This window comes from Dendrobates tinctorius, unplaced genomic scaffold (assembly GCF_039654945.1).
Source record: "Dendrobates tinctorius isolate UK_male_01 unplaced genomic scaffold, ASM3965494v1 ptg000016l, whole genome shotgun sequence".
NCBI lineage: Eukaryota > Metazoa > Chordata > Amphibia > Anura > Dendrobatidae > Dendrobates > Dendrobates tinctorius.
Window position 1 is genome coordinate 87,294,940 of NW_027361684.1, and position 13,673 is coordinate 87,308,612.

A 13,673-nucleotide genomic window follows, 5' to 3' on the forward strand; every position below is an offset into this window, starting at 1 on the left:
ATTTCAGCAGAATTTTTCATGTGCACTAAAAGAAATTGAGAAATTTGACCGTTCATCAAAAATAACAGTGCAACAAGCGATTCCTCTGTATCCTGACATTGTCAGAGATGTTGCCTGAGTGGTTACTGCTTTGCCACCAACACAAGTTAGTGTAGAGAGGTTGTTCTCTGCTCTCAAAATAATTAGATCAGATTTGAGGGCATCCATGAAGGAGGATCTGACAGAGGCAATACTTTTTCTGAGGACAAATTTATAGATTTCTTCTTATTAACTGCATAAAAGTGTTTATTGCATATTTACTTACAGTTTAGAAAAGTGTATAAAAGTTATTTGCTATATTCTAATTGTATTCTAATAAATGTAGTTTTTGCTCTAAGTGGTCTGATTACTTATATGATGGTGAGAAACTGAATAAGCACGAAGTTTAATATTTTACAACAGTAAATTTGTTGTTATGAATTGGCCATTTATGAAGGAGTCGGAGTCGGAGCCTGATAAAATCCAGGAGTCGGAGTCGCAACTGTGGCTTACCGACTCCACAGCCCTGGTTGGAGGCACACACGTCTGTCTTTTTCCAGACTTACTTTTTTTTTTTCTATGTTAATGAGACAGGGGTGACGGACCCTATTGAAAGGGTCCGATCTCCCCAAACTAACAAAGGGCGATCACGTGCGAGTGTCGCCTCCACGTATCATCTCCTGCGATGTGGGATATGATGCTGGACTTAGCCCTGACCACCCTAAGGTATTGAAACCCTAGGCTGTACAGAGGCACAAGCGTAGTCCATGCGGCCCCCACTGCACCACCAATGCTAGACTGCGGTGCCGCAAGGCGGCGGACGGTCCCTCTCCTCATCCCCTGGAGGGAGAGATGGAGCTAGGGTGCCTGCACCGTCCTTTATGCGGCCCCCCTCCCCTCTAACCTGAGCTGGAGCTGAAGCGATCATGGAGGAGGGTGGCCTGGGAAGGCTTCTGCAGCAGCGCTCCACAGGGCTGGTGACCCTTAGCCTGTTCTCCTGGGGGTCAGAATGGTGCAGCGAAAGTTCCGCCCTAAAATCATAGAATCATAGAATCGTAGAGTTGGAAGGGACCTCCTGGGCCATCTGGTCCAACCCCCTGCTCAAAGCAGGATTCGCTAAATCATCCCAGTCAGATGTCTGTCCAGCCTCTGTTTGAAGGCTTCCATTGAAGGAGAACTCACCACTTCTCGTGGCAGCCTGTTCCACTCATTGATCACTCTAACTGTCAAAAAGTTTTTTCTAATATCTAATCTGTGTCTCCTCCCATTCAGTTTCATCCCATTGCTTCTAGTCTTTCCTTGTGCAAATGAGAATAAAGTTGATCCTTCTACAATGTGACAGCCCTTTAGATATTTGTAGACAGCTATTAAGTCTCCTCTCAGTCTTCTCTTTTGCAAACTAAACATTCCCAAATCCTGCAACCTTTCCTCATAAGCCAGGGTTTGCAGACCGGTCACCATTCTGGTCGCTCTTTTCTGAACTTTCTCCAGTTTGTTGATGTCTTTTTTAAAATGTGGTGCCCAAAACTGGACACAATATTCCAGATGAGGTCTGACCAAAGAGGAGTAGAGGGCAATAATGACTTCACGTTATCTAGACTGTATGCTTCTGCTAATACATCCTAGAATTGCATTTGCCTTTTTTGCTGCTGCATCACACTGTTGACTCATATTCAGTCTGTGATCTATTAGTATACCCAAGTCTTTTTCACATGTGCTGTTGCTTAGCCCTATTCCTCCCATTCTGTATATGCTTTTTTCATTTTTATTGCCCAGATGTAGTACTTTGCATTTTTCCCTGTTAAAAACCATTCTGTTAGTTGCTGCCCACTGCTCCAGTTTATTTATATATTTTTGAATCCTCTCTCTCTCTTCTCTAGTATTAGCTATCCCTCCTAGCTTTGTGTCATCAGCAAATTTAATCTGTTTACCCTCAATTCCTTCATCTAAATTGTTGATAAAGATGTTGAACAATACAGGGCCCAGGACAGAGCCCTGTGGTACCCCACTTGAGACATTCTTCCAACTGGATGTGCAGCCATTTACGACCACTCTTTGGGTCCGATCACTAAGCCAGTTATGAATCCACCTAACAGTTGCCTTGTCCATTCCATACTTAGTCATTTTTTCAATAAGGATTGTATGAGATACTTTGTCAAATGCTTTGCTGAAGTCAAGATATACTATATCTACAGCATTTCCTTGATCCACCCGATCAGTGATTCCGTCATAGAAGGAAATTAAGTTAGTCTGACATGACTTATTACTTACAAACCCATGCTGACACTGTTTAATCACTTCATTCTTATCCAGGTACTGACATACATGTTTTTTAATAATTTGTTCAAAGATCTTTCCTGATATAGAAGTCAGACTCACCGGCCTATAGTTGCCTGGGTCCACCTTCTTCCCCTTTTTGAAGATAGGAACAACATTTGCTCTTCTCCAGTCTTCTGGGACTTCTCCTGTTCTCCAAGAATTTTCAAAGATTATGGAGAGGGGTTCAAAAATTTCTTCAGCTATCTCCTTCAGTACTCTGGGGTGTAATTCATCTGGACCTGGAGACTTGAATTCATTTAGGTTAGCTAAGTGTTTCCTCACTATCTTTCTGTTTATAGATATCCTGGATTCTTCTATTCCCTTAATAGGACAGTGAAGAACAGTTGATGTTACATTTCCTTTCTGAGAGAAAACAGATGCAAAATAGGAATTTAAAAGTTCGGCCTTCTCAACATCCTGTCTTACCATTTCATCATTTTCATCCTGTAAAAATCCTATAGCATCTTTGACTTTTCTTTTACTTTTGACATATCCCCAAAATCCTTTATTATTGCTTTTGACATCTCTTGCAAGCCTCAATTCATTGTCAGCTTTAGATAATCTGATTTGTGCCCTGCAGGTTCTACAGAAATCATTATATTCTTCTTTAGATATGCCTCCCTCTTTCCATTTTATAAACATTTCTTTCTTCCTTTTTAGCATGTGCTTAAGTTCTGTGTTCATCCATCCTGGTTTCCTTAACTGCTTCCTATTCTTCCCTCTTTTCGGAATTGTTAACAATTGTGCTTTGAGAATTTCATTTTTCAAAATTTCCCATCCTTCCTGGACATTTTTGTCTTTAAGGATATCCAGCCATTGGATCCCTCCAATTCTCTTTCTGAATCCCTTAAAATCTACCTTTCTGAAATCTAACCTTGAAGTCTGAGTCTTCACAGGTCTTCCTCCTCTAGTTATCCAAAATTCTAAAATAGTATGGTCGCTACCTCCTAGGGTCCCAGCCACTTTTACCTCCTCAACCATTTCCTCCCTGTTTATAAGGATTAGATCCAAGGTAGCAGTTCCCCTTGTTTTCTCCCCTACCTTTTGGAAGATAAAGTTGTCAGCAAAAGAGGATAAGAATTTCCTTGACCTGTTAGTTTTGCCTGAGAGAGATTCCCAACAAATGTCTGGATAGTTGAAATCTCCCATGACAACTATGTCATATTTTTTGGATAACTTGGCCATTTGATGCATAAAGAGTTCATCCATATCTTCAGCTTGCACAGGCGGCCTGTAGTAAATGCCTACAATGGTGTTCTTTCCATTGTTCTGTCCTTGTATTCTTACCCAAATAGTTTCCACAGAGCTCCCAGTCTCTGAAGCTTCAATCTCTGTGCAGATATACGCGTTTCTAACATACAATGCGACACCCCCTCCTCGTTTATCAAGTCTGTTTCTTGCAAATAAGATGTATCCTTCTAGTCTTGTATTCCAATCATGTGTATCGTCCCAACAAGTTTCAGTGATTCAAATGACATCATATTTCTTTTCCTGCGTTAGTAGTTCCAATTCTCCTTGTTTGTTGCCCATACTTTGTGCATTAGTATAGAAACATTTTGGTTTGTGATTGTTTTCTCTTCAATATTTTTATTGTTTAGATTCTTTTGTCTTTGTTCTTCCCTTCCACTTCTAATAGCAGAGTTCTCAATAGCATTTGTCAGGTGTATGGCTTTTTCTGGTCTTTTGCTTCCCTTCCCACGTTGTTCTAGTTTAAAGCTCTCCTTGCAAGTGTAGCAAGGCAACTTCCAAATACTTGTTTTCCAGTCTTCGTAAGGTTCACCCCATCTCTAGCAAGTAGTCCATCGTATAAGTAATTCACTCCGTGATCCAGAAATCCAAATCGTTGCTGACGGCACCATCGACATAGCCAGTTGTTCACCTGCAGAATCTTATTCCACCTCCTTGTTCCATGGCCATCCACTGGGAGGATGGAAGAGAAGACCATCTGCGCTCCCAGTTCTTTCACTTTCTTGCCTAAGTTTTCAAAGTCTCTGCAGATGGTTTCCAGGTCGTTTCTTGCGGTGTCATTTGTCCCCACATGTAGTAGCAGGAACGGGTAGTCATCTGTAGGTCTGAGGAGTCCTGATATCCTTTCAGACACATCTTTAATTTTTGCACCTGGAAGACAGCACATTTCTCTTGAAGTTATATCCGGTCTGCAGATAGCGGCCTCTGTCCTCTCAACAGGGAATCCCCCATGACCACCACTCTCCATTTCTTCTTCACAACATTTTTCTTTCTCCATCCAGGAGGACTCTGAAGGCGTACAAGGTTGCTGTTTGTGGGCAAAGTCTTATCCTGATGTATTTCTTCATCGTTTTCCTGCGTGAGAGCCTGGCACTGGTTCCTGAGAAGTATGGGTGCTGACTGCCTCCTGATCCTCCTGCTTCTCTGGGTCACATGTTTCCATTCCTCTGTTTCTTCAGGTGCACTTCGAATTTCTTCTCTTTCTGTAACATGAAGAGATAATTCTGCTCTGTCTAAGAACTCTTCACCTTCCTTAATGATCTTCAATGTAGCTAACCTCTCTTCGAGATTTTGCAACTTTTCCTCCAACAGGGACACAAGCTTGCATTTGTGGCATGTGAAGTTTGGCTTTTCCACTGGTAAGTCTGTGATCATGTAGCAAGAAATGCAGCTCACCAAATGGCTCCTGGCCTCTTCCATATTGAGATTTCTTAAAAACAATGAAAGATAAGCCAAATACAGCAGATACAGCATGTCCGGAAAAGCTAAGACGCACGTGTTTCTATACGCTGCATGCATCTCCTGTCGGTCTGCTTTTCCGCAGGCGCAGAGCAAGCGATTATGCGAAGCCTGCAATTCCGAACGCGCCCAGGAGCCCTCCCCTGTGATCGAGCCCAGTGTACCAAGTCCCCCGGAATGGGCTCTATCTCTGTCGCAATCTATGGCATCACTTACGAGAGCAGTCGAGTCCCTTCGCGCCCCAGATAGGCGCAGAGATAGTGGCTCACCTGTCTTAGAGGGGTCCTCCACCTCACAGGAGCCTCCGACCTGCAGGGGCCACTCTCACTGCAGGCAGACGCGGGGGAAACGAACCCACACGGCGTCTCCCGGTCCATCCGGTGCCTCGGCATCCGTAAGTTCTGCTTCTCGCTCTCCTTCACCAGTAGTTGATAGCGAGCAAGGCTCAGATTACGACTCGGACGAACCCCTTGACCTAGATACCCCGGGTTACCAGGAAACAATTGACAGCCTCATCGAGGCCGTCAACCAGACTCTGGGGATTGAGGATGATTCCACCTTGACTTCAGGCCATAAGGTGTCATTTAAGCAAGTCAAGCGGCCTCATAGAGTATTTTGCACTCACCCAGAATTTGAGGACATAGTGCAACAACATAGGGGGCGGTCAGACAGGCGCTTCTCGGGCCAGAAGGGGCTCGAGGCAAGGTATCCTTTTGCCACGGATCTTCGTAAAAAATGGGCGGAATCCCCAACAGTAGATCCACCCGTGTGACGCTTGGCCTCTAAAACCCTGTTATCCATACCTAGTGGTTCTTCTATTAAGGATCCCACTGATAGCCTTATAGAGAGCTTGGATCGCTCAGTGTTTGAGGCATCAGGGTCAGCACTCTCTCCCTCGTTCGCGGCAACGTGGGTAGCCAAGGCCATGATTTCTTGGTCAGAATCATTGAACAGAGCCTTGCAGGATATGGACCTACCAACAGAGATACCAGAGATCGTAAATCAGATCGCTATGGCCGGGGACTACTTAATCAATGCATCTTTAAATGCGGCCAACTGCGCGGCACTTGCTGCCGTGAATGCAATTTCCATTTGGAGAGCTCTATGGTTAAGGACATGGCGGACCGATTCAACCTCTAAGAAATCCTTGACGTCACTTCCTTACCAGAGCGGCCGCCTATTTGGAGAGAATTTAGATCAGCTCATCTCTGACTCCACAAGGGGGAAGAGCGGTTTTCTCCCTCAACAGAGGGTCAAACAGCCGGTTCGTCACCAGTTTCAGCCACGTTTCTGGGCCTTTTGCAACCCCGGGAGGACTGCAGTGACCAATTCCGCCGCCTCAGGTCGCCCCAACCAGGACAGGGATCGTCAAGTCTCATATAGAGCAAACCCGTTGGGGAAGATGCGCGCTCACCAGCCCAGGTCAAGGGGACCCACGTCCCAGAGGTCCTCAGCCAAATGACTCGAGGCATTTGCCAGGCGACATCAGCAAGGTAGGAGGTAGCCTACTCTGGTTTCGCCACGTCTGGCTCACCGTGGCACACGACACAGGGGTAAGAGAGCTGGTGTCCTCGGGGTACAAGATAGAATTTGTCAGGTACCCCCCAAGACGTTTTTTTCTTTCCTGTCCTCCCAAGGTAGAGACCCGGGCAAGGGCTCTACTAAAGGCCATCAAATTACTCCAGCACAAGTTATTATTCCCGTACCAGAAAACGAGAAAGCTCAGGGCTTCTATTCCAACCTGTTCATGGTCCCCAAAAAGGACGGGACTGTCAGGCCCATTTTAGATCTGAAGCTCCTGAACAGATTTATCAGGATCAGACATTTCCGGATGGAGTCTCTCCGTTCAGCCATATCGGCCATGAGGCAGGGAGAATATTTGGCCTCTATCGATAGCCAGGACGCCTACCTACATATCCTCATTTTCCCTCCGCATCAAAGATTTCTACGCTTCGCCATCAATGGTCTACACTTCAGTTCGCAGCGCTGCCCTTCGGGCTAGCGACCGCCCCCAGAGTGTTCACAAAGGTCATGGCAGTCGTCATGGCCATCCTGCACTCCCGGGGCATAGTCGTCTTACCTTACCTAGACGACCTCTTGGTCAAGGGCCCTTCATTTCGGGCGGGCGAGGAGAATGTCAACATCACACTAGATACTCTTTCCCTCTTAGGGTGGTTGGTCAACCTGAAGAAATCTTCCCTTGTCCCAGCTCAAAGGATTTCCTTCTTAGGAATGATCTTCGACACCTCCCGAGGGTTGGTAATTCTCCCTCAAGACAGGGCCCTAGCTCTCTGGCAGGGAGTCTGGACACTTCGCCAACCAGTCCCTCATACCATCCGTTTCTGCATGAGGATCCTAGGGAGAATGGTGGCAGCAATGGAAGCAATTCCGTTCGCCTAGCTCCATCTTCGCCCCCTGCAGCACGCCCTCTTATCATCCTGGGACAAGAACCCATTCACGCTCGATCACCGGTGCCAGTTGTCCACGCAGGTCAGAAAGGCACTCTGGTGGTGGACAATCAGGTCCTCTCTTCTTCAGGGGAAACTTTTTCCCCCAGACCATAGACTGGTGGTCACAACTGATGCCAGCCTCCTCGGCTGGGGAGCGGTTTTTCGCCATCACACGACCCAGGGACGGTGGTCGCCGCAGGAGGCACTCCCCCCGATCAACTTGTTAGAGATACTAGCGGTCCGGCTGGCTCTGCAACATTTTCATCATCTTCTAGCAGGCCGCCCCATCTGGATTCAATCAGACAACGCCACGGCAGTGGCTTACATAAATCATCAGGGGGGCACCCGCAGCAGCGCAACCATGCGCGAGGTGGGGCACGTTCTTCACTGGGCCGAGAGGAACCTCTCGGTGATATCGGCAGTCCACATCCTGGGCGTATAGAACTGGGCGGCAGAGTTCCTCAGCCGGCAGGGTCTTGCATCCGGGGAATGGTCACTACCCTCCGAGGTCTTCCGGCAAATTTGCCAATGGTGGGGAACTCCGGATGTGGACCTATTGGCCTCCAGGGTGAACTCCAAAGTGCCCGCATTTGTCGCTCGGTCCCGGGACCCGCAGGCAATCGCCATGGATGCGTTGGCTCTGCCATGGAGCCAGTTTCGCCTCCCATTCCTATTTCGCCCTCTGCCACTGCTTCCGAGAGTCATCAAGAAGATCAAGGCAGAACTGGTTCCAGTGATTCTGCTGGCCCCAGACTGGCCCCGTCGGGCGTGGTACGCAGATCTAGTGCAGCTACTCGCCGACGTTCCCTGGCAGCTGCCAGAACGCCCAGATCTGCTTTCCCATGGCCCGATCTTCCACCCGAACTCGGGCCCTGTGTTTGACGGCTTGGCCGTTGAATCTTGGATTCTCTCCCAGGCGGGGTTTGGACACAAGGTGGTTGCTACAATGGTTAGCGCACGGAAGCCCTCCTCAGCACGAATTTACCACCACACCAGGAAGGTCTTCTTCTCATGGTGTCGGGACCACGGTTGTTCTCCACTGAGATTCTCTATTCCCAACATCTTGGCCTTTCTCCAGTCTGGCTTAGACTCAGGTTTGGCCCCAAGTTCTCTCAGGAGACAGATATCGGCTTTATCCGTCCTGTTCCAGTGCAGGATTGCTACCAATTTGCAGTTAAAGACTATCATCCAGGGAGTCTCCCACCTGGTACTTCCCTATAAGGTGCCTATGGACGCCTGGGACCTTAACCTGGTCCTAGGTGTTCTGCAGGAAGCTCTGTTCGAACCGCTACAGGATGTCTCCTTGTTGTACCTTTCCTGGAAGGTGGTATTCCTCGTAGCTATAACCTCAATCAGGCGGGTCTCGGAGCTGGCAGCTCTCTTGTCAAGCCCCGTTTCTGATTTTCCACAAGGATAAGGTAGTTCTCAGGCCAGCCCCTCCGTTTCTGCCAAAGTTCGTTTCCTCGTTTCACATTAATGAGAATATTGCCTTGCCCTCTTTTTGTCCGGCACTGGTACACCGTGTGGAAAAGTCTCTTCATACGTTGGATCTGGGGAGAGCTCTCAGGATGTACGTGTCACGGACGGCACCCTTTCGTCAGTCAGACGCGCTGCTCGTGCTCCTCGAGGGTCGCAGGAAGGGGCTCGCTGCCTCAAGATGGAAAAAGCTAGGTGGATTCGTTTGACTATTCAGGAGTTTTACCGCATCAGAGGAGCACCAGTTCCAGCAGGGATCAGAGCACACTCTACTTGGGCAGTGGGAGCCTCTTGGGCTCTCCGACACCTGGCATCGGCGGAACAGATTTGCAAGGTGGCAACCTGGTCCAGCCTGCACAAATTCGCCAAGCACTACAATATCCATACTCAGGCTTCAGCAGACGCGAGCCTGGGTAGAAGGATTCTCCAAGCAGCAGTGGTGCACTTTTAGACAGGAGGAGCATGTAGCTTGGATCGGTGAATCAACTTCCCACCCAGGGACTGCTTTAGGACGTCCCACAGTCCTGTGTCCCCCTAATGAGGCGAAGGAGAAACATGGATTTTTGTGATAAACTCACCGTAAAATCCTTTTCTCTGACACGCTCATTGGGGGGGACAGCACCCATTTTATTTATGTATTTAAATTACTTGGTGGGTTTTTTCTAGACATGTTGTTACCTGCATTAAGGTTGTTTTTGTCTTATGTTTGATCTCCTACTGCTTTTGCACCAAACCGGCAGTAGCATACACCCACAGTCCTGTGTCCCCCAATGAGCATCTCGGAGAAAAGGATTTTACGGTGAGTTTATCACAGAAATCCATGTTTCTCAATCTGCATGACTGTGCCAGTAAATGAGCCCGATATATACTTGTATATAGTCAATTGGCACTCATTACCAGATCAAAATCTACTTAAATGGGCCTTAAAGGTGAGACCACGCAGGGTAGGATTGACCATAAGTGGCCATGGTACTGCTAATAATTTTGCTTCCTTTATAAAGTGGCTATGGCAGATGTGATGCAACCGAAAAATGGTGCATTATTACTATTAAATTGGAACGTCATAATTGTTTTAACATATATACTTGTGGCTCAGACCAGAAAAACCCCAAGAAAACAAAAACCACTACATTCTGGACAACCCGTTTTAGTGGTGGCCAAGATTAGTTGTTTGAATGCCACCATTCCCATTGGTGACCTATCCCAATAGAATCCAGTTATGGACATAGCCGAGCGCTCTTCCATTAACTCGACCTCTAAAGACTTTCAGAACGTTACCTCAATTTACATTTACAAATTGATAGTAAAATGTTATCTCTTTTCTGATTAGGAAATGGGAAACTTTACATTTTTGGCAGCAACATTAACGGACAACTAGGAATTGGGTCTGGAAATGTCATCACCAAACCAACTTGTGTCAAAGGTAAGAAGGTCTGAGGCTTCTCCATGTTCTGCAACGTTGTTATCCTGCCGCCTCAGGAGGTCATTTTCCTGGAGGCCACAGCATCAAAGCAAGGCAATAGAACTGCGGGGACTTTGGGCTTTCACATAATATCGCAGGAGCCCCCCGCGGCACTGAGCATGCTGAAACTGGCGCACCATGTCTCCGGAGCCTCCCGCAGCACCGCTGAAACAGACGCACCAGGCTGGAATGGGAGCGAGATCATCGCCCTGCAGTGTCGGACCACCGGAAGAATCGCCCGACTCCTGCTGCCACCACGCTAACTGTAAGTACATTTCTACTATAAGACGCACCACCATTTTACCCCTAAATTTTTGGGTAGAAAAGTGCGTCTTATGGTCCGAAAAATACGGTAAGTACTCGGAAATGGGACATACTGTATATACTACTTTTCAATTAAAGAGCTTAGCCAACTATTATATATCACATCCTCTGTGTGTATCATATATATGAATACTTCATAAAAATATGTAGATCAAGTGCATAGATCACAAAGATTAATAATATTTGCAGTTTCTGATCCAGTGAAGAGGTAGGATATTGACTTGCATAGGTTAGCGCCACATGTTGTCAGTGTATAGCAATGGGCATGTCCATATATGGAGTGGTGCCCGCTGGTCATCCCTCCGTGACCTCGCACTTGCCGGTCAGTCCCCTGTCCACTGCAGGGCAGTCTATAGAAAACCCTTGCAGGCAGAAATGCATTTCTGTCGGCCGTTCTGCGGTGAATATGGACAGTAATAGCCTGCAGGAATTTGGTACTAGTGAAAGCTCGCACCCACAAGATTCATGGAGTGCTGTGAGAAAACTTTGTTGCCAGTTGAGGTTTTTTTTTGGTCGCTATGGCAACCAGGTTTTCTCCAACTTTGTATTATTCAGTATGTTGTGCGCGGGCACATATATTATGTATGAGTGATTATAGCTACATAGTATACCATCACTAAGACTTTCCTGACAACTGGAGCATTACAGGACGTGGACCACTGGGCTATACCTGTAAGGCATACACATTCTTCTGTATCCTATCTTGTATTAACAGACAGTGTTAACACCTTAATGACCCACGACGGATACATATCTTTTATGAGATGCTGATATTTCCTGCGCCATGAATAATATATCCGCTATGAGGGTCTCATGGGTTCTGTACACTGTACTCACAAGATCACAGCTGATTGTCACACACCGCCAGGCTCGAGCTGCGACTCGCGGCAGAGGTATCGACATGGCATGCCCCTTCTCTAAAAATTAATAAAACCTAATCAATAAAGTAAATGTGACCCATCAAATCGTTCTAAAAAAATACAACTTTATCCTTGAAGGGCAGAAACTCCTACAGCTATAGTGAAAAATAAAAAAAAAAAGTTATGATTTTTTTTTTTTAATGAATGGATGAAAAATGAAAAAAAAAAAATTAATTGACCAGGCCTGGTCTTTAAGGGGTAAAGTCTGCAGCTAAAACCTTCCCGAGAACTGGGGCATTCCAGGATGCCGATCACTGATGGATCTCTATGAGGCATATGCACTCTTCTGTATGGTATCTTGTATTAGCAAACGGTTTAGTGGTCCGCTACTCAAGCGCATGATCAGGCATGAGGGGATTAGCGATTGGCTGTAGAGTGAGGTCTGCAGAACGCACTCATTTCTGCTCCATCTATGCATTCTTACTTTACAATATCGTCTGTGGTTTCACATAAGATTGGAGCACAAACAACTCTACATAAATACATGCAGTGTCATGTAAAAGTTTGGGCACCCCTGCTCAAAATTATTATTATTGTGAACAGTCAAGCAAGTTGAAGATGAAATGATCTCTAAAAGGCCTAAAGTTAAAGATGACACATTTCCTTTATTTTAGGAAAAAATATGTATATATTTTCATCTTTTACATATTAAAAAAGATAAAAAGGTAAATGGGCCGATGCAAAGATTTGGGGACCCTTGGAGATTTGTGTGCTCAGATAACTTTGACCAAGATTTCAGACCTTAATTAGCCTGTTAGGGTTATGGCTTGTTCACTATCATCATTGGGAAAGGCCAGGTGATGTAAATATCCCAGCTTTATAAAAACTCAGCGTCCTCTAATCTTCTGCCAAAAAAAGAGCAGCCATGGGTTCTTCTAAGCAGCTGCCTAGCACTCTGAATATGAAAACAGTAGAGGCCCACAAAGCAGACGGCTAGAAGAAGATAGGAAAGCGTTTTCAAGTTGCCCTTTCCTCAAATCGAAAAGGGTTAATTGAAACTTCAACAAAATCTTGATGCAAGCATAACACCATCTGTAAAAAAGCTGAAGTTGAAAAGAGGATGACCTCTACAAATGTTTAATGATCCTAAACACACGTCAAATTCCACTATAGACTACCTCAAAAGGCACAAGCTGAAGGTTTTACACTGGCCCTCACAGACCCCTGATCTATACATCATTGAAAATCTGTGGCTAGACCTCAAAATAGCGGTGCATGCAAGACGACCCAGGAATCTCACAGAACTGGAAGAATTTTCCAAGGAAGAGTCGATGAAAATCACTCAATCAAGAATTGAAAGACTCTTGGCTGTCTACAAAAAGCGTTTACAAGCTGTGATACTTTCTCCTTCGCCTCATTGGGGGGGCACAGAGACTGTGGATGTATGCTTCTGCCGCTAGGAGGCTGACACTAAGTGAAAAAGAGAGGTTAGCTCCTCCTCCTCAGTATACACCCTCGCCCCTATTGCGGGCGGAAATCAGTTTTTTGCTTAGTGTCCATGGAGGCACACGTCTGTTTTTTTTTCTCCAGACCTTTTCTTCATCTTTTTCCCATGAAGAGGTGACAGGGGCAACGGATCCTATTGAAAGGGTCCGATTTCCCCAAACCAACAACAGGCGAGCACGTGAGAGTGTCGCCTCCACGTATCCACTCCTGCGACGTGGGACACAATGCCGGACTTAGCCCTCACCACCCCTAGGTATTGAAACCATGGGCTGTACAGAGGCACAAGACTAGTCCCCGTGCGGCCCCCACTGCTCCACCAATGCTCAGACTGCGGTGCTGCAAGGTGGCGGACGGTCCCTCTCCTCACCCCCTGAAGGGGTTAGATGGAGCTAGGGTGCCTGCACCATCCTATTTGTTTTTTGTCAAAGACCCCCTCACATACCTGCGCTGCAGGCGGAAGAGGATCATCGGAGAGAGGGTCTGGAGGGCTCCTGGAAGACTTCGGGCTGGAGCCCGCAGTGCTAGCCATGAAGAGGATACGTCAGGCGACAG

General features: G+C 46.5%; 1 protein-coding gene across 1 annotated transcript in view; it reads left to right on the forward strand.

Annotated features, from left to right (window-relative positions):
• RPGR (retinitis pigmentosa GTPase regulator) overlaps positions 1 to 13,673 on the forward strand; it is a 130,846-nt gene that overhangs the window by 11,666 nt on the left and 105,507 nt on the right. The window contains exon 3 of the mRNA XM_073566072.1: positions 10,300 to 10,392. Within this exon, the coding sequence (XP_073422173.1) occupies positions 10,300 to 10,392 (93 nt within the window). The remainder of the gene's footprint in view (positions 1 to 10,299; positions 10,393 to 13,673) is intronic.